Source organism: Taurulus bubalis (assembly GCF_910589615.1).
Source record: "Taurulus bubalis genome assembly, chromosome: 4".
Classification (NCBI taxonomy): domain Eukaryota; kingdom Metazoa; phylum Chordata; class Actinopteri; order Perciformes; family Cottidae; genus Taurulus; species Taurulus bubalis.
The window spans coordinates 31,120,517-31,140,911 of record NC_136592.1 but is presented as its reverse complement, the minus strand read 5'-3'; the positions used below and the strand labels follow the sequence as shown (position 1 = coordinate 31,140,911).

Below are 20,395 nucleotides of genomic sequence, written 5' to 3'. Positions count from 1 at the left end.
AATCCACAGTTCAGTCTCCCGCTCTGTGACAGTGTCACACCTGTTTTAAGTTAGCCAATCAGGGCTGTCACCACGACAACCGGTGATACAAACGCAGGAGGAGCCAACTGACGTTGGTCAGCTGACATCCAAGACACTCTATTTTAAACTCTACAAAAAACGTTTCACACACATTCTTATATATCATACATTAGACTTAGACACACACACACACACAGAATTATCACAAAACGATTGACTGTGTGTGTCTATGTGCGCCCGCGTGTGTGTGCGCGCATGTTTTTTGACCCCAGAAAGTTGGTGAGTGAGGAGATACAACTTGGATCGACCTTTCACCCAATGAGTCTGTTGTTGCTGGGGAAAAATGGACCACACAACGAATCCAATTAGGCTCCTCCCATAGAAGAAGTCTGATTGGCTCTTTTTTATTTGGCTTTCGGTTAAGGATTTTTTTTTTCATTGTGTAAAAAACTACGTTTTTCACCCTCTCAAAGAAAGTCATTTGATCTGATAATTCTGAAGGTGGCAGAGGTTATTGAGGTTATTGTGTTATTGAGAGATGTGTTACCTCAATAACACATCTCACTACCGGTAATGTATACATATTGCGACGTCTTACGGCAGTAGTAGCCACACTTTCAAAATTTCTTGTGAAATTTTCTAGTTTAGTCATGTTACAGCTTTTGTCTGAACATTTAATAAAAACATTCTAAACAATATATTGGTCCATTAAGTATATTTATTCACTAATTAAAAAATGACAGTATGACAACCAGTTTAGTCAGTATTTTACAAAAAGGGACGTGCCGTGCTTCGGCTCATTAGGATTCTATCTCAATTGTTTTTATGTTAGCTTAGCAAAAAAACGCTGGCGCTGCGCCGTATAATGAGAGAGAAAACCCAGGAAAACCCCTGACATTATGAATCGCCGACACGACCTGATGGGACCCGCATGCTTGTGAGAAGTCACAGTACACAGTACACAGTACACAGTACGGCAAACAGTAAACTAGAAGCGCCCACAGTGCGTACCGGTGAGTACCGGCCCACTTCAAGCACTGGTGGGGATGACAACAGGACAATAATAGTGAATCAAACAAACATACTGGACTCAGTATTGCCAGTTACACAGGAATATCTATCTAAAGTTAGCTAACATTAGCCACCATATGCTAACGGACATACCAGAAGAGTTTTCCTGAATTATTTTTGTTGAGTTATACTTTTCATTTGTGTTATTTATTCTTTAAAAAAGGACAAAGTGTAATGTTACATACTGAGGAATTTAGTAGGGAATCTTGCTTTGGTGGAACTGCTAACAACTCATTGATATCTGAAGTCATAGCTTTTTTTGTAATGGGACAAAAACAACAAAAGGCTGTAAACCACTAGTTTAATCTTAAATAATGTGTTGCATTTAATAGGTTTATCATATTTTTTCTAAATGTCAAATCTTAGTCTGAAATGTAACTAGCTAAAGCTGTCAAATAAATGTAGTGCAGTAGAAAGTCCAATGATTCTGAATGTGTTCAGGTAGAAGTATGAAGCTGCATTAAATGGAAATGGAGTTAAATGTACTTAGTTACTTTCCACCACTGCTCTAGAGGATCGGAGAACATCAAACGGCGTCGCTACCAAACTCATCCTGTAATGTATTCAGAATGAAATGAAGTGAACAAAATGAACACACGCCTGGTATGTTTGAAAATGAATGCAGTCTTTCAGAAGTCCATTTACATTCAGCGCACAGATATAAAAATGCAGTTGGAGTCGTCCCCCAGCAGCCATTATGCAGCTCAATTGATTCAGGGGGCTTTTATAAGCCCTTGGCTCCGCTCCGCACCTTTTATAAAAATGTAAGCAGAATATTAAAGATGCATGAGATGAATGGGCTCATTGTCTCCTCTGGTTACTGCTGCATCTCAACTCATCACGCTTACAAAGCAATTAGCTGTTGGGCTCTGGGAATGTCACTATGCTCTTTTAGGATAATAAATACTCTAAACGTATTCAAGGAACTGGAATAAAGTCCTGACACTCATGAGTTACTGCGTATGAAAAGCACTACAAGCGGCTAATTCTAAGAAAACTACACTTCAAAAAATGTGTTTTAAGGTCAGAAAGAGCTCAAACAAAGCATGAATACATAAGTGCAGTCCAGGGCTCATTAAAACTAACACGGCAGCCCTGGTGGAGAAAAACAACAACATACAAATTCAGATGATCAAAATTGTTCAATGTGTTTCCTATTTTCTTGTCTGAACATCAAAATGGACAAAAATGACCACCAATTGTGATGTGCTGACACATTATGTAATCAACATTTGAGAGAGAATCAGCCATCAGAGCAGCAAGAGCCCAAAAACCCAAACAGTCTGTACCCACTGACTGTTGTTTAAAAGTTTCTCCATATACTTGTGTATATAAACACTCCAACGCTAGAATATGATTTGGCTTTGAGAGGCAAATGGCTTTGGTGCCTTACATCATGCTTGGAAGTCTAATCACAGACACTCTTGTCATATCAAGCAGAAAAAGTCCATTTCATAGCGAGCTACGTCCTCAAAAAAAAAGAAAAAGAGGAGGGAAGGGTAAACAAGCCCGGCGTTCCACAGCCACCGCAGAATTCATCATTCATACAAAAAAATACCCCGAGCCCCAAAGTAGAGCTAATTTAATCCGAGAGGAATAAAACTCCATTTCATAGAAGCCGTCCATTCACAACACTCATATTTCCACTGAGCAGAAACCCCCGGCTGAAATTTGAGCAGACACTTTTCGGAAGGAATGCATTCGGTGGGTTGAGGGCCAAAGCTTGCCCTGTAATTTGTGAATGTACAGAAATGTGTGACCGCCACAGCTCCTCTAAAGATAGAAATCTTTGTCTTATGTCATCGCCGAACCTCAAACTATTTCTAATTGCCCCCATAGCCCCCTTTTCCAAATGAATAGCTACCCATCCAACGGCTTATGTGTGCGTGTCTGAAAATAGCCCGGGAGTTTACACAGGCTAATAGATCATATTCAGTAAAAAAAAATTAAAAGGATGGACTGTCCCCATCTTCAAAGTGACTTTTAAGTGAAGGCCGTGTGGGTGGCATTTAGAGGCAGCTATACCTTTACACACCCCAAAGGCTTGCAGTGGTTTCTCTGCTAATGGGGATCACACTCATATTAGTCTCTCCAATGTGACTCATTACATATAAAACCTAAAGTAAACGGAGCTCCTTTTGGTTGCATGCACCCAGAGGAGGAAGTGCTTCTTAGTAAGGACTCCAAGGAGGCATCATTTCTCAACACTTTGTTCAGGTCCCTCGTCGACCTGACTGCTGCTTTGTTGCGTTTCTACAGCCAACAGGCCATTTTCCTTTTGGTTATGAGCGTACTTTGAGATTCAGGCCAGGAACACAGGCCTGAAGGCAACCTCTCACTCACAAGTTTTCACTTAGCAGAGATGTGATATCTTGATTTCTATCCATAGGATCCATTTTCTTTTTAACCTTCAATGGTAAGAATCCTTTATGCTGAGGCCCATTTGAGGTGGGCCCGGGGTTTCACATGTCCTCCACGAGTTCTGTCTTGATTTCAGGCTCAACCCACCCGGATCATTAAAAATCGTTCAGGGGCACGGCGGGCTCCGTCCTCAATGCCTGTGCGGCTGAAACTGTAGAAACTGCATGTTGAAATGTGGAGGTCTAAATGTGACAGGCGCCCGGAGCACACATTACGGATGAGGAGGATATAGCGGTCACATATTAATAATGAACTGGAGCAGGAGGACGACTAAAATATCACCGGCATCGTCATTGTCCCAGACGAGCTGCACTCAAAATAGAGGCCCCATGATAGGTGATCTGATCAGAGGTGATTATTATTATGTATTTTTTTTTTTGCAGTTAGGATTGTGGGGGTTTAGCTGGGGATGATGTGTGGACGTGAGCTGGTGCGATTTGGGGTTCCCTGATATTTTCAAGTCAAAAACAACCAAACCTAAACTCATTAGACATTGAGGTCATGAGGTCTTTCCCCGGGACCCTTTCAAAGTAAGAGTCCTGTTGTTGTCCAAGCTGGATTCATAGAGGGTAAAGGTTCATCAGCAGAATATTTGGTATAATTTCTAGTGAATTAAATAGTGTCTTTTTATTTTACGATTTATTTGTATGTCACAAAACGCCACTGAGCCACTGTCCTAGATTACCAAAACAACAAACAACAGGCAAAAAGACACAAGTGACCCCAAAAATATCTGATTAGGAAGAGATCTGCACAATTGATAAATTATATTTTTTGCATTTGTATAAATCTGCCTTTGGGTGTGTACGTGCATGCAGCATTGACAGTGAGATATGTGTGCCCGCGTTTCATTCAGCATAAACAGCTAATTATAAAAATAAACTTTAATACCACAGCGTTATTTTGAGATTTCTAGAACAAGGAATTGTCCTTTTTTAAACTTTTGAAATCTCCTGTCTCCATCTCTGTCTCCCTCAAGTCTGATTGAGTGTGATATGGGAAAATTAAGGGAAAATGTGACGCCACTCCGATGACTCCTCACGCCACTTAACTGCACCTAATTTATTCTCATGCAAGTAAACAACTTAAAAACCGCGGCACGCGAGAATAAATGATTATTAAACATCGATTGATTGGATGCATTTTAATATTCTTTAAACGAAAAATAATCCACGACTTGTTCAATAGTTATATTTAAGGCAATGTCCTGTTTGTGTAAATCAATTTAAATCATCAGTTATTTTATCTTGTCTTGGAATCATTTTAATTATTTGTAATCAAGAATTTCTAAATGAATTTCTGCAACAGTCATCATCCCAAAATCTTTCAGAATAATGTGTATTGTCCTAATCAATAATTAACCCTGTCAGTGCTCACTAGATCCGACATGATAACTTGTTATATGAGTGTTTGAAGCCTCGTTTCATAATCTGCTAAATGACACAATAGACCAATGAATCCTCTAAATTTAGAAACAGACATGATGACTCCAGCCCACCACGTGACTTCAGCTTGCGGTTATTTAACGAATAAACGTCAGCGCTTTCATAATAATTAATTGTATCAACAATTTTACAGATTATCGTCCTTCAGGCCCAAAAAAAACCCCTCGAGTGCAGATCCGGACAACAACAACAGCAACAGTCCCCGGGGCTTCTTTCAACGACGCAAACGCCTCACAAATGAGCTCGTTTAACAGACTTTAAATTAATTCAGGTGTCCGACTATCTAGATATAAGTTTCCTGTTCCTCTGCACATGTACCGCCTGCCTCTGACTGCCTGACGCGCCGATTGAAAAGGCAAATGCGCCAACTAGTGTCCGAAAGCAGCATAGCGGAGGGTCTGCAGGGTGTGCCGTCATTTCATGTGACGCTTATATCATTTTAGGTTTCTAATTAATTCATTATCTGGCACACGAACACGCACACGCACCCAGTCATTATGATCAGTTGTGTCTTTTGATGTGGAGGACATCTATTAAGTATCTTATTAATTCAGCTCAGCTAATTAAAGTGATAGGGATCTCTCCTCCACCTATAATTGTACTTGATGAAAGTGCTATTTACCTGGAGAGGAGGTGCGCAGCCGCCCGATGGTATAGCTTCTCAAAAAGGAATAAATGAGAGTAAAAGCACAGGCCTCTGCAGGATCCTTAGATACATTATAAACAGCGACAGGGGGAAATTGGGTCAAAGACGGGGCTGTAACACACCAAGATGTCAGGGATAAAGGTGCACTTTATATATATATATAATTTTATCAATTAATCAAGTGAGGCCAACACAGAGGTTGCTTTGCACCAAACAATAATTGAAAATGTAAATGCTGTATCCATTTTAATCCATCACGTTGACTATTTTACACAGGTATAATATATGCAACAACAACGGTGCTTATGTTTTTAACTATCATAAAACATAAAAATGTCCAAATGATAATTTTTTCACGCAGCTCTGTAAAAAATAAAATAAAAAAACGAGTCCCTTCTTTTAACTCACTGTCTATGTCTGCCTGCATCGCGTTAACGTCGGTCTAAAAAAACGGAGCAGAGAGAAAAGCACAGATATGTATCAATAATTCAGCTCGCGCGCGCGTGTGTGCGTGTATGTGTGTGTGTGTGTGCGTGTGTGAGTGAGGAAGGAGCACCGAGGAGTTTTGATTGGCCCGGGGAAAGTCCAACCCAGCCCGTTCATTGGCGGAGAGCCTCTCCACACTCCCAACCACCAAACACTAAAATGACTCGGGTAAAATAATACAGCGGCACTCTGCACTCCGTCCAGCCTCGCGGCTCCTGCTTTACACACACACACCCTGCTGAAGGATAACTTTCAGGGACGTTCTGCTGGAGCGACGGGACATCTCCCTCTTGGAGCAGAGTGACGTCGGCTTTTTGTGGGGAGGGAGAGATCCAACGAGGATAAAGTTGCAATAACTTTTACGCAAGGAAAGGACACTGATGCGCTGCAGTAGTTGGGCTGTAGATACTCGGGCTTGAAACATTTAGTTCTACGCTCTTTTTTTTGTTTCCAGAGGAGTCTGTGGTGAGATCCGAAGAGGCGTCTGGCAAAGTTCAGTCGATTCATTATCAAAGCAGTCAACTGGATTGTCGAACTTTCTGCCCCGCGGCTGGATTACCCGATTACTACCGACAGATTGCCACTGATCGGCAATACTTTATTTAGAAGTTTTCCTGACTCAATTTGAGATTTCAAAGTAAGAGCCCGGGTAGTCGGCGGTGTTGATATCTTGTAAACACGCGGCTGAAACTGTCCATCAAGCGTGCGACGGATAAGAGCGCCGATATAAGACAAGCTCGGCACTGAGAGACACTTTTGTTGATTAAGTTTGTACCAAACAGAGCAACCCTGATGTTCCTCGGGCTGTCACATCCTGTGCAGATGATCTAGCGCTCAGTCATCAGAGTTTATTGTTTCTTCACACAGCCTCCATCCTTTGCGCTCACGCAGTGGACTCCTGAGACCACCAGCGTCTGGAGGACAAGAGCTAAAAAAGAACTGAAAAAAAAACTCCCAAAGAGTCCTGCTCTTCGGATACAACCCGGTCAGGTGGCACTGACCCAAACTGTTGTGATGCATATTCCCGTAGAGCCGCCCACCACCAGACGGTTCACGCCGCCCTCCACGTCCTTCCCCTGTAAGCTTGGAGACGGCAACGGGGCCATGGCCACCCCGGGGCCCCTCAGGTCGAGGTCCGACAGCAGGAACGTGGTGGACGTCCTGGCGGACCACGCCGGCGAGCTGGTCCGGACCGACAGCCCCAACTTCCTCTGCTCCGTCCTCCCGTCCCACTGGAGGTGCAACAAGACGCTCCCCGTGGCGTTCAAGGCAAGACACATGGCTTCTAATTTTACTTCATTATATTTTTATTCGGATGACGCACGCTGTGGGTTTCTTACTGTGGAGAGAGCATGGGAAGAAGAACAACTAAAATGATTTAAAACCAGCAGATACTTTTAATTGAGGAAACTATTATTATATAAATAGCGGGCTCTGACGTTGCTCTTTGGTTTCTGTTTTGGGTTTTTATTTGTGTGGAATATTACATTATTAAACGGTTTAACTATTACTGAGATTGGCTTCAAACGGCTCCATCCAGAGTAATAACATCCGTAATCTGACTAGAAATTATTACAAATGAGAGGTCTGAAATTACAAGATCACTGAGCATAAATAGCCCTGAATTCCATTTTCGTATTATTATATTTTTCTGTATTATTGCCTCTATGAGTTTGGCGCTGTACAGTTGTGCCTCGTGTAGTTATTGCACCTTGAATTATCTAAATAATTTAATAAAATGAGAACCAGAGGAAAATAAATAACAATGATACAGTAGATGATGAAGCACATAATATACTCATTTTATAATATATTTTTAAACGCAATTTATCTACACTGGAGGGTATCGAGCTAATAAAATAAAAAAAGCTATATTATGTATGTAATGTTGTACTGCTGACATATACTTGTAAAATTGTGAGGAATTTCCTGCTTAATATTATGGGAGTCGGATGCGGTTTTACGCGCGCATGTGTGTGTTCGGTTTGGTGACCTAGAGTGACCGGCCCTGTCTCCTGCAGGTCGTGGCTCTGGGTGACGTCCCGGACGGGACTCTGGTCACTGTGATGGCCGGGAACGACGAGAACTACTCGGCCGAGCTGAGGAACGCCTCCGCCGTGATGAAGAACCAGGTGGCCCGCTTTAACGACCTGCGCTTCGTGGGCAGGAGCGGACGAGGTGAGCAGAACCACACGCACACACGTACGCGCACACACACACACACACACACACACACACACACACACACACACACACACACACACACACTGAAACGGCTAACTGATTGTAATGCCATTTGCAGCAACATTTGGAAACGCGCTTCTAATAATGTAACGGATCATATGTCTAAGTGGAGAACGACTGACAGCATGTTATTATTTCTGAATAAATGTGAGAAAAAAATATGAAACGTCTGCATGTGACACCAGATATGTTGCACACACATTGGAAACGCTTATTCTTATTTTAAATAAGGCGTTTAAAGTATCAGTGTGATCTCTGTTGGCCTTTTATAAAGATTTTTTTGGGGGGAAAGTGCGGATCTGGAATCATTTAGGTTCCAGTACTGCGAGTGCCCTCACTCTGCCAACTGACGTCCATAGGTGTCATCCGAAACATCTGGCCTGTCTCACGGTGAACAGTTGCGATGTGACTGTAATTGTCTTAATCCAGGGGAATATAAATGATTATCCACGTGGTGTAAAGAAATACATAAAAAGAAAACACTCCTGCGACTTGTCGAATAATCCCCACCACCCAAAAGCCTATAAAACGCGATATTTATCATGGTTATTGTTTGTTGTATTTAAAAGGAAATCACACATCAACAGGCCTCATGCTTTCAGGATGGAATGTTGTGGTCAATGCATCGGCCCGTTGAGCAACATTTTTGTGGGTTTTATTGACCAAATCAAAACCTCACAAACAACTAAATGTCCTGAAATTAAAATTATTATTATATTTTTTTTTTAAGCCTGAACTCGGGAGCCTCTTCTGACGGTTTATACTTCATTGTAATAGCTGTGGTTTGATGAATAGAAAATGGGTAAATAAAAATAAATAAAATAAAAGACAAAAAAACTAAAAAAGAAGAAGTAGCCTCTACTTCTAATGTATGTAAATAACATATACACTGGAGGATTCTTCTCTTTCTTCTTTCCTCCCACGCAGTCTCTTTTTTTAAAACAATAGCTGCCTCTCTCGGTGCCGGAGTCAAACATGAAACGGCCTTCTTGATGCTCCCTGTCGAACAATAAACTATAAACCCTTTCGAACGATCTGGAACGCATTGTCTCAATAATCGAAATCATACCCGGCTATCAATAGAGGTGGTCTGTAGCTCTCTCTCTCTCTTTTTTTCTCTTTTTCTTTTCTCTCTCCGTAATTCAAAGGCTGCAGCGGAACAAAAAGCCGGTGATGATTTGAGGTTGAACAAGCGAGGTATTGTTGCGAGCAAGAGCCAAAACAAATAGTTTGCAGACAATGCGAAAGGGCTTATTTTGTTAACGTGACAGGACACGTCCTGCGTAAAGCTCATGTCCATGTCCATGCGTAAAGCTCATGTCCATGTCTATGCGTAAAGCTCATGTCCATGTCCATGCGTAAAGCTCATGTCCATGCCCATGCGTAAAGCTCATGTCCATGTCCATGCGTAAAGCTCATGTCCATGTCCATGCGTAAAGCTCATGTCCATGTCCATGCGTAAAGCTCATGTCCATGTCCATGCGTAAAGCTCATGTCCATGCCCATGCTTGCTGTGCTGCAGGAAAGAGCTTCACGCTGACCATCACCGTGTTCACCGGACCGCCACAAGTGGCCACTTACCACCGCGCCATCAAAGTCACCGTGGATGGACCCCGAGAACCGCGCAGTGAGTTTACGCACCCACGTACGCACGCACGCACACACACACACACACACACACACACGCACACACACACATACACACACACACACACGCAGACACCAACGCTACTATTGTTCTTACTAAAAACGCATTTTAGTGTGATGAGAAAGTTGCAGAGCCACCCAGTTAGATGCAGCTATTTCTGGTCCTGAGCGTGTGCGTGTGTAAGGGGGGGGGGGGGGGGGGGGGTATCTCTACGTGCTAAAAGAACTGCATGAGTCATATGCAGATGGTGCAGGAAAATCTAACACTGTGAGTATGTGTGTGACTGGGTTTTTGTGTGCGTGTGTTTTGCATTCATGACACCAAAGGCGGTATAAAATTAAAAAGAAATCTGTTCACACGATCTCATGTGCCAAAATTGGGTTTCTACTAGATATATTTTGGGGTTAAAACTTGGTTTTGGGGTTAAGATATAATAAATAAGACTGGGGTTAGGCATGTAGCGGTTATGGTTAAGCCTCCAGAGAATGAATATAGGGCAGTGCATTGTCTTCGCAAGTATGGTAGTGTAGGTGTGTGTGTGTGTGTGTGTGTGTGTGTGTGTGTGTGTGCAGCAGGGGCACAGGGACGGACCCAGTCAGAGGAAACTGTAAAGCATATTAAGGCATAACCCAAGACCACTAAGAGGAGCTGAGTGAGTCTCCAAGCCGCAGGTGGCTCAGCTCAGTCGACCCCTCCCCTCCTCCTCGCCCCTACCTTCCCCCGTGCGGGTCGAGCTACCTGACCGTCCACATACGTGGCTCGTTGATGTCACACAGGGCGGTCTCCGTCCACTGTCAGGCCTGGCACCCCCCCCCCCCCCCCCCTCCCGTGCTAAAGCAGTTAGCGTCACCGCTCAGCCGCAGCTCCATTCTCGTGTGGTTTAATGCGGCTGGTGTGAGGGACGGCGGAGAGTTCTGTTACTCACATGAGGCGGGGGCCGTGTGCATGCTCAAGGCCGGATAGACGAGGTGGGTTAGGGTTTCATGATGGAGGGATGGGGTTTATAATGGTGCTCGGGTGCAGGGGTTTTAGAGGTCTCTGAACGGGCGGATGGCTGGGGGTCCTGTGCTCGCGTCTGCAGAGGGGGATATTCGGGACAGGGTGGATTTAGCCCAGTCAAAACAGACCACAGCAAGGGGCAGAGAGAGTGGAATCACATGAGATAGAGGGGGGGGGGGGGGTTAGGCTGGCAAAGAGGGAGCCAAGGGGCACAGAAAGAGGGGCATCGCCCCGCCAGGCTGGACGCTATTTGCAGAGGTATTAAAGAGAACAGTGACTGCAAAGGAAGGGGATAATTATAAACACTGTACATGTGCGTGTGTGTGTGTGTGTGTGTGTTGTTTCAATTTGATCGTCTTTTGTTAATAGAAAAGAAAGCTCAATGTGTGTGTGTTGCATAAATGCATTCTCATGTGCATCTGCGAGGCCTCAGCTTGAAATAACTGTGTACATCAAGGTTGTCTCCCGCCTGTCTGTCAACATGCTGCAGCTCCAGCTGAGGCGTCAGCGTGGCCGTGCTACTTTTACACCGGCTGGGTGCTATAAAGTGACACTGTTTAATATAGGGCAGGAGGAATGTAGGGCTCCATTAAACTCTGCTTCACGGTGCTGAGAGAATTCGTAGGATGGCGGAATTTAAACTTCTGCAAAGGCTGATTTACATCTAAAAAATAAAAAAAGCATCCGAATATGATTTCAATATGTAGGAGAAGGCCCTTCAGTTCAGTGTGTTTGATTTTTGAAACTGTTAGGACGGCTAAAATAATCAGAAGCTTATCTGAAATATGAATAATACATCCAGTTACTCTGCAGTGAAAACAGCTGATCCCAGTTAATAGAATAAGTGTATTTATTTGACTCATTACATTGCTTTCTAACGGGCTGTCAGGTCTGAGGCGGAGATGAGCTTTGAGCCCAGTTCCAGGCCTTGTAGCCTCAAAATAGAAGTTGCGAGATGAGATAAAGGACCTCTCTTATTTTAAGAAGAATACAGTCTAAGAGTCAAATCAGTCATATTCCAGTCACAGGCGAAACGCAGGAACACACACTGCCATTCAGACGTTGTCATTAATCAGATTCTTCTCTAACCACAAGGCACCACGTTATATTGGCTGTCCGTTGCCAAAGCAGAGAGACACTTTTGCCAAACACATCAAACTAACAGCATTTTTTCATTACAAATCTCATCCTCAAGAGACGGCTGCGCCCTCGACCGCTGCTACGTTTCGCCAGCGGGGCCACGCAATGTCGCCTCGTCGTTAGCGGAGTGCAGACAGCCTGAAGCCAGACTTGGCCGCGCTGCGCTCACCTGTCCGCGGGCCGGCGGGGCCGGCGGGGCCCGGGCCTTTACGGGCTGTTTGTGTAGGGCCTGCATTTGCATGGCTGCCAGCCGAGCCGCGGCAGGAGTTGGCACAGAGGGAAGAGGTTTTTATTTATGTTTACTGAACCAGTCAGGAGAACCTGACGGACAGGACGGCGGCGGTGGCGGCGGCAAAGTAACAAAGGACACCATGCCCTCGGAAAACACTTGAGCTGTGATAGACTCACACACACACACATGTATAAATGGATATGAATGTACACAGACAGCATTCTGTTCCTCAACAGAAAGTAGGCTAAATGTTCGGCTGAGTATTTTTGTCTCCCTTGCTGCTGATTTCCTCATCACACATCCGGCATTCGTCACCATACACCCGCCCCTCCCCCTCCCCTCGGTGTATCTGTCATACTTTATTATCAAACTTCTGCTAAGGCCAAACTGCAAACCCAACTGTTGCAACGGAAAACGCTCCCTCCAACTCTGACATGAAAGAGAGAGAGAGAGAGAGAGAGAGGGTGAGAGAAAGAGAAAGAGAGAGAGAGAGAGAGAGAGAGGGTGAGAGAAAGAGAAAGAGAGAGAGAAAGAAAGAGTGCCTAGGGCGCTAAAAAGACAGAAAAAGGAAAGCAGATGACTTAAGTGTCAAGACCCTCCCTGTTCACCACACTAGGTGCACCCTGCAGTGTTATGCTCACCAATTAATCCCACAACTATATATTTGGTGCCCGTCTCACTCCCTCACTTAAATATGACATCAGCTGCTGCCTATTTACCCACCGGGTGGGGTTTGTGGGGGGAGGAGGGGGTCCTCTGTTTGTATTTCCGTATCTCTCGACCTGAACTGAATCAGACCCCAGGAAGAAAAGATGAAGTCACCGCAGGTCAGGCTGGGCCAGAGAGATCAAAAAAGGGAGTCGGAAATATGTTGAGCTTGTGAGATGATGTTCAGATATAGTTTGCACTGTGTGTGTGTGTGAGTGTGTGTGTGTATGTGTGTGTGTAAATAATTCGTACTGTGTCGAAAAAAAAAGATGTGTACAAAAATAGATGTGCAGATATCATTTACAGATGTGTCGACCTTGAAATTTGGGGGGAAATTGGGGCAGAAATAGATGTTTTTTTAATACCTGAGGGCTGAGTGAAAGCTGCTATCAGTGTGTGAAAATCAACACTCGGATCTTGCGCTTCTGTGTGTGACGCTGAATTTTACTGCTGGATTTGATCGGGCAATTAGAAAGAAAATGATTATTCATTATTTATCTGAAAATCGACCCCGTTTTGTTCCTACCCAGAGGCCTGACGGTCGGCCAGGTTAAAAGAAACAGAAATGAGATGTCAGTTTCTCGCTGGATGTTGAGGATGTGGAAGTCTGTTGTTGCAATTTGTCTGATGAGTCTTGAAAATGATACACATGAATACACCCTAACCGCTCACCCAATTATACCGTGTACATGCAATGCCTGCATACGTTCAGGGAGAGCTCACACACCTCCCCACCCACGGGCCCACACATCCACCCAAATCAAGTGCTGTCGTGTTTTGTTGCCTCTATTTACTCGGCTGGGTGTGTTCACAGAGCTCCAGGAGGAGAATGGCAGGCGTGGGGCGGCGGCGGAGGGGGGAGTCGGAGCGGCGGGGTTGCATATGTTGGAGTTGGCGGGTTGATTCTATTTGCATTTGGCACACAGACTGTACAAAGTATGCAAATAGACAAACAATGACATTTGCTGTGTTATTTTTCCTGCGATATTGCAGTCTCTCGGTAAAGTAAACAAAAAGGCGGCGTGCGTGTCGACGCGTATGCATTTGCGTGAGCGCGTGCTCGGCTCATACACCTGCCAGGTGCGTCCATCTCTTTAAGTCGCCCCCCTCCAACCCCCACCGCGGGGCCACGCCCGTGCTCCACAAATCACATGAAAGGCTCGCCCTCGGTGCGAATTGCCCTCTCAAAAGGCAACTTTGATGTTTTGAAAATGGAGACGGGTGTCTTTGAAAGAAAGGCCTACAGGTGTATCAGTGCCAGGGGGAGGGGGAGCACGTCTGATGCCGGGTGCTTTCCTGAGCGCTAACGTGACTCCCAGATGTATTACCTGGAGACATAGTGGCTAGCATTCTCACACACACACACACACACACACACACACATACAGTCAAACTCATGACGAACCAATTTATGATTTAGGAGAAAAGATAGTAAAGATAGAGAAGTCTGCCTTAATGCCACTATTGGGAACAGATAAAGATTAGATTCGCTGTCTTCGGACACTGGAGGATGCTGACGTTCCTGCTTCCTAGGGCCACTGCAGATGCTTCCTACTTCGCCTCAGCGATTAGAAGCAGAGCAAACATTGGCCGACTGATAAATCCGCTGGAATGCGGCGGCACGTATTAAATAGGACTGATTTGAGAGAGGAACGTCACCACATTCTGAGGTCTGAGGCTTGCGACGGGCGGGCGGGCGGGCGGGCGAGGACAGTTTCCTTCGGGAGCCGTGCACGATGTCCACGTATTAGAGACGACCAACTACGCTCTGCCGTTAATTATTTTGTGAGGCGTCTTTCTGTCTCTTTATGTTGGAGTCAGAGTCATTAAAGCGTGATTCAACAGACATGAAAGCATCTGTAATATAATCAAATTTTGTTGTGGGAGGATAAATAAAGGACTGAGATGAAAGCTCTTTGACCACTGTTGCCACCTTAACCACATGGAGAAGCTCTGAAGCCAACTCCCTTTGAGGGCCACACACACACACACACACATACACGCACGCATGCACACACAGCTGGTGGTAATCCTACTTAGGCTTTTGTATTCTGGCTTTCCTGTGAAAGCAGAGCTAATTAGTCTAAATACCAAAGCTAAACTGAGATATCAACAAAACAAATACACCCATTAGTCTATTACTGCCACTTTTCTCCTCTTCCCCCCTCGCTGCGTCTGTTTGCTCTTCGGCACGTTGCTGCAGCGTCAATGCACGTTTTCTGCTAAAAAACAGGAAAAAAGAAGAACATTGTCTGACAACTTGAAGCAGCGCGATGTCCCCTCCTCGGGCCAGTTGATGACACACACACACACACACACACAATAGCCTCGGGGCGAAATGCCCTTTCTTTTTTCCACTCAGACAAAAATGTCCACCCTGTATTTGCTGACGCCTGATAGAACAGCAGTGCGTAGAAGGAACTGTACCAAATGATTTATAGAGGCCCCAGACAGTGTTCTAATTCACCCGTGATGATGCAAGTAGAAGACATTTTCTCAGAATCCCTGACCAGCTCGGTCAACGTCGCTGCTCCCTCCCCTCTAACCTCACCAGCCAAGCGTCTTTCCTGTTTACCTACCTATGAGGGGAAGTAAAATGCCCACTCTGTGTGTGCTCACTCTTCCTTATTTACACTGACCCATACGGGAGGGAGCCATTACAACCTTTCAGCCGTAATTCCACAAAAGTTCTGTTTTGCATTTAGAAAAATAAATGGCCCATGAGGGGAGGAATATTTTCTCCACCGCTGCATTATGACAATAAACCGGTTTTGTGTGTCGGGGCAGAGGAGGGACGAGGAGGAGGTTTGTGGGAAGAAGGCACCTGCTGGTTACTGGAAAAGACGCTGTGTACCACCACCCTGCGGTTTGGGATATTTATTTCTTCAGGCCTTAATGGTTAGGAACAGTGAGCAAATAATAGGTGTAGCGAGATTTTTTTCTTTCGCTTCCAGGAGCGGAGGAGGTTGTAATCCTCTGAGTAAACACAGAGGGAAGCCTTGGAAACATCACAGAAAACAAAGAGGTCAATCTTTGAGACCTCCACTAACATGATGATAACCTGAGAAAAAGCACTGAAAGTCAACTATGTGCATGGAAAATTCACACATTTCACACATTTGCTTTGAGCCACCTGAAATATCAATTCTCATTCTGCGTAACTGTGTGCGTGTTTAGGGGCAAATGCACATGATTGCGACTGAGCTAGCATGCACAAAGGTGTGAACGCGAAGCCGTTTGACACATCTGCTGGCGTTGCATTGATGTACGTGACAACGGCAGCTTGCTTTCCTTTCCCACAGCCGTGCGAGGCCCCCACCTTTCCCCCCCGACCCCTTCGCTGCTCAGAGCAACCTGACGCACAATCATGTACACAGCCACCAACGCAACAACAACCCCAGTCACCATTTGAGATAAAAAAAGAAAAGAAAAAAAACATTCAAAGCAGCTTATTGCTTTTAATATGAGCTGTCACACAGGCCTTCTGTGCTCCACGAGGCCAGAGCAGCAGAAGTAGCAGCGCTGGGGGAAATCTATCAAGTCTGCAGGCAAGCAGCCAAAAAGACGCCTGAAAAACAACCATATCAACCCCAACACGCCTCAACTCCAGAGTAGAAGACAGTTACACACACAGACACGCACACACACACACGCATGCACGCACACACACGTGTGGAATGGAGGGACAAAAGAGGGATGATTGCTCTCAATGTGCTACGGGCCTGGCTGTATTGTCAGAGAATCCGGGTGCAGTGGGCCTTCTTTTGGCACCCCTTCATCCTCTTTGCCTGCCTCAACCTGCCTTGATGTGGGGCTGTCCTTGTGTGGCACTGCTTCTGTTCCACACACACACACACACACACGCACACACACACACAAACAGACACATGCAAAGAGCTTTATCCTCTTATCAGAAAAGGAAGGCTGCGCTCTTTGCTCAAACAGTCTCATGTAGCAACTTCCGCTGTGAGCAGCTTGTTTTCAGACCTGCGATGGGGGATTTTCACACTGCTGATGTCTCCACAGAGAGGCCGACACTTCTGCCTGGGGGACCAGGCGATCCCCCAGCTGTGGTCAAAGAGGATGAAACTGATGAAAGAGTGTCAAAAACGCTTGCTGAACCCCTCCTGAAAGCTTAGATGGAAATAATATTTCCCACAAAACCCCAACTCAACTTGGCAGTGTATGTCGGTGTTACCATGATTATGACAGACCTCAACTCATCGTAGTTTATTTGCATTCAATCCCTGATAATGATACAGCCGTTAAAACGTAACGCATTCGTACTGTGTGATATGTAAATGAGCGTAAAGTAGTGTAATGTCTGCGTGTGGCTAGCACCGACTCATTTAGGCCCAGACGAGACAGCCACAATCACCAGCCAAGGGTGAAACCCACATCCTTCAGGGTCAGCCTCAAAACAAGAACTTTGATTCGTCCCACTGTAAATACCCGACAGTGTGATTGGTGGCCTTGGGTAACAACAAAAAAAAACCCGCCCTGCTGCAGAGATGCTTACGAGCCGCTCTACGGTGCCAGTAGCAGGGCGACGGATAAGGGAAGTGCAAGACAGAGTGGCGGAAAGAAGCAGGGAGGGAACGAGAACGTTGGGGGTTCAGGTCTGCTAGCGAGGAGGAAGAGGAAGACAGGTGTGCGAGTCTTTGCTCAACAGATGTTGAAACGTCCCCAGCGTCTGTTGAAGGCAAACGGAAGTCTGCTAGCAGGCAAGTAGGCCTCGCTGCAACACATGTTCAACTGTCGCCCCACATCGCACTGCGAGGATTCCAGAGTCAGATAAGCAGGCTGCTCTTGCGCTCCCTTCTTTTCGACACTTCACTTTGGAAGACTCAGCGAACACGACGATATTCAAACATTTTATAACCTACAGAAGGCTGCCGTCTCAGTCGGCCTTCATATTGGACTCACACATTCTTCTTCCACTGTATGTGTAACCCTATAGCATACTTACATAGACTTTTACAAGTGATCTACATGCATGCACACCAGATCAATTCTAGTCTGTTATTGGGGGCCTATCGAGTCCATTTATACGTTGAATACAAATATTTACACTTCAAATATATTCAGTGCAGGCTTGGGCCGGGGCCAAAGCACGTATTGCCCTTTGCTGTCCGGATAGAGTTTCACTTTGCCCCTGAAAAAGCGCCCAGCCGTTTACTAAAAAGAGCTTGTGTTTAATGTGTCTCCCTTTGGACGGGAACATATGTTTCTTTCTTTCAATAGAGACAGAGGCAGACAGAGAGAAAGAGAGGCGAAGCGGAGGAAAAAAATGTGTGTGTGTGTGTGAAGGAAAGGAAGCTGGTCGTGTTGGGTGATCATTCAGCCGTGGCGTCGGCGCTGAAGGCCTGGCTGTCACTTCGCTGAGCAAACACTGTCTCTGTGCTGAGCTGATATGGAGCTTTTGTGGAAGCGAAGACTGGGCAAGACTCAGCTCATGTGGTCGGCTCTCAGGGCAGCGGGTGCAACGTCATGAAGAACAGCGTTCGCACTTTTCACATGACGTGCACCTTCAAAGCACCGGGAGCAAAAAGAGCAGAGTAACATCTCAAGTTATTCTGCAGCAAAGATAAAACACTATCAGGAAATAAACACACACACACACACACACACACACACACACACACACACATATATACACACAAAACAAAGCAGGGCTGAGAATGGCACACCCATTTCTTCAAAACACAGCCCTCGCCTTTCAGTACATCGTTAATACCAGACATTTTATATCAAGCATTTTATTTGTTCTTCATAGACTTCCATAATGCTTTCAGATGATGCGACCGCTACTCTGAGAGTAGGCTAGTAAATCTACAACCTTTAGCATCCATTTCGGCTCTGGGTGCTTATTGAGCGCTGCTGTTTAGGCCTCATGTGTGCATTGGCCCCCATCTCCCAGCTCTATCTTGTGGTTATGATATCATAGAGAGAAAAACAAAGGCATTCTCTCCTAAGTGCACCCTGACACATTAAATATTCATCCGACCACAGAAACCCCTCTGAAATGGGGCCGGTGTGGAGCGCTGGCACCCCTCTGGCCCCCGGACCGGCAGAGTAGAAGTCAAATGTTGGCGGTCGGAGCAGAAACACTGCGGCTACAGACCGGGTCAACTGGCCAGAGAGAGCGCATGAACGCCAGGTTTAACTGGAAGATGCAGGTTGAGTGTCTTGCAGAGATTAAAGGGATTTAGATAGTCCAAAAAACAACTTTTAGAGAGTGAATAACGCTGGCAATGTGCAGGAGAGAAACAAAGAGGCCAAAAGTTTACATTTAATTTCTTAATATCCCTTTAAATCACACACACAGTATAGCTGTACTTCACAAGAACTCTCGTAAACTCAAAATCCAGGTGAAATTGAGACTAAACGGACATAAAAAGAAGAAAATAATGACTAAATAGTTCTGTTTTCTTTCAGTTGAGTTATAATCATAGCGAGCCTCTCAACTAAATCTAATCTAAACTTGCCTATCATGGAATGCACATACAGTAGGGGGACACACAGAGCCTTATCACAATCTCTACAGGAGCTACAAAGTGTCTTAAAGATGAGACGAAGTATGTGTGAGTGGGCTGCCGTCCTTTTGATAAGTATCCAACAGACAAAGGCAGAAGGGAAAAATAGCGTGGAAGGGGGAAAAGAAAGTTTCGGAGCCTCCTCCCAGTTGATTAGTGGTGTTAACAGCGACTGTGGGCCCCCGGGGTTAATGAGCCCCAGGCTTCCGCTCCGCCCCACCCCAAAAAAAAAAAGATTCACAGCCCACTAAACCCCCCACTGGAAGCTCCAAACAGTGTGTCGCCGAACGCCGTGCGTCCCTGCCAACTGGAACCGGGCCACGGGATCCCAGCTACAGGCCCGAGTGTGTGTGTACGTGTGTGTTTGTGGGCAGCTGAATGATCACTTTCATCCCTAAAGAGCCAGCCGATTCATCTTAGACCACCGCTGGCCGCAGAAATACTGACCAATTATCGTTTTTTCCCTGCCGCCTGTCTGTTTTTTCCGACCAGAGAGCGGTGGGATGTATCGTTTCCCTGACCTCAGCCTTTTGAGGTGGTGTAAATCTCTTAATAACTACACAAGGACACATATAGGGGCTATATTTGGAGGGCTGCTTCCCCTGGCCGCCCCTGCTCTGGCCTGGAGCAGACAGTAGCCACAGTGTCTATGTGGGTGATGGAGCCTCTGTGTGTGTGTGTGTGTGTGTGTGTGTGTGAGAGAGAGGGTGAGAGAGAGAGAGAGAGAGAGAGAGAGTGAGAACGCAGGCCTTCATTCCTTCCATCAGTGTTTAAAGAGAAGGCAGACTGGCCACATGT

General features: G+C 45.4%; 1 protein-coding gene across 1 annotated transcript in view; it reads left to right on the top strand.

Annotated features, from left to right (window-relative positions):
- runx3 (RUNX family transcription factor 3) overlaps positions 1-20,395 on the top strand; it is a gene marked incomplete at its 5' end in the record, with an annotated part of 50,079 nt that overhangs the window by 15,856 nt on the left and 13,828 nt on the right. Inside the window, 3 exons of the mRNA XM_079217573.1 lie at positions 7,121-7,359; positions 8,112-8,268; positions 9,857-9,961. Of these exons, the coding sequence (XP_079073699.1) occupies positions 7,121-7,359; positions 8,112-8,268; positions 9,857-9,961 (501 nt within the window). The remainder of the gene's footprint in view (positions 1-7,120; positions 7,360-8,111; positions 8,269-9,856; positions 9,962-20,395) is intronic.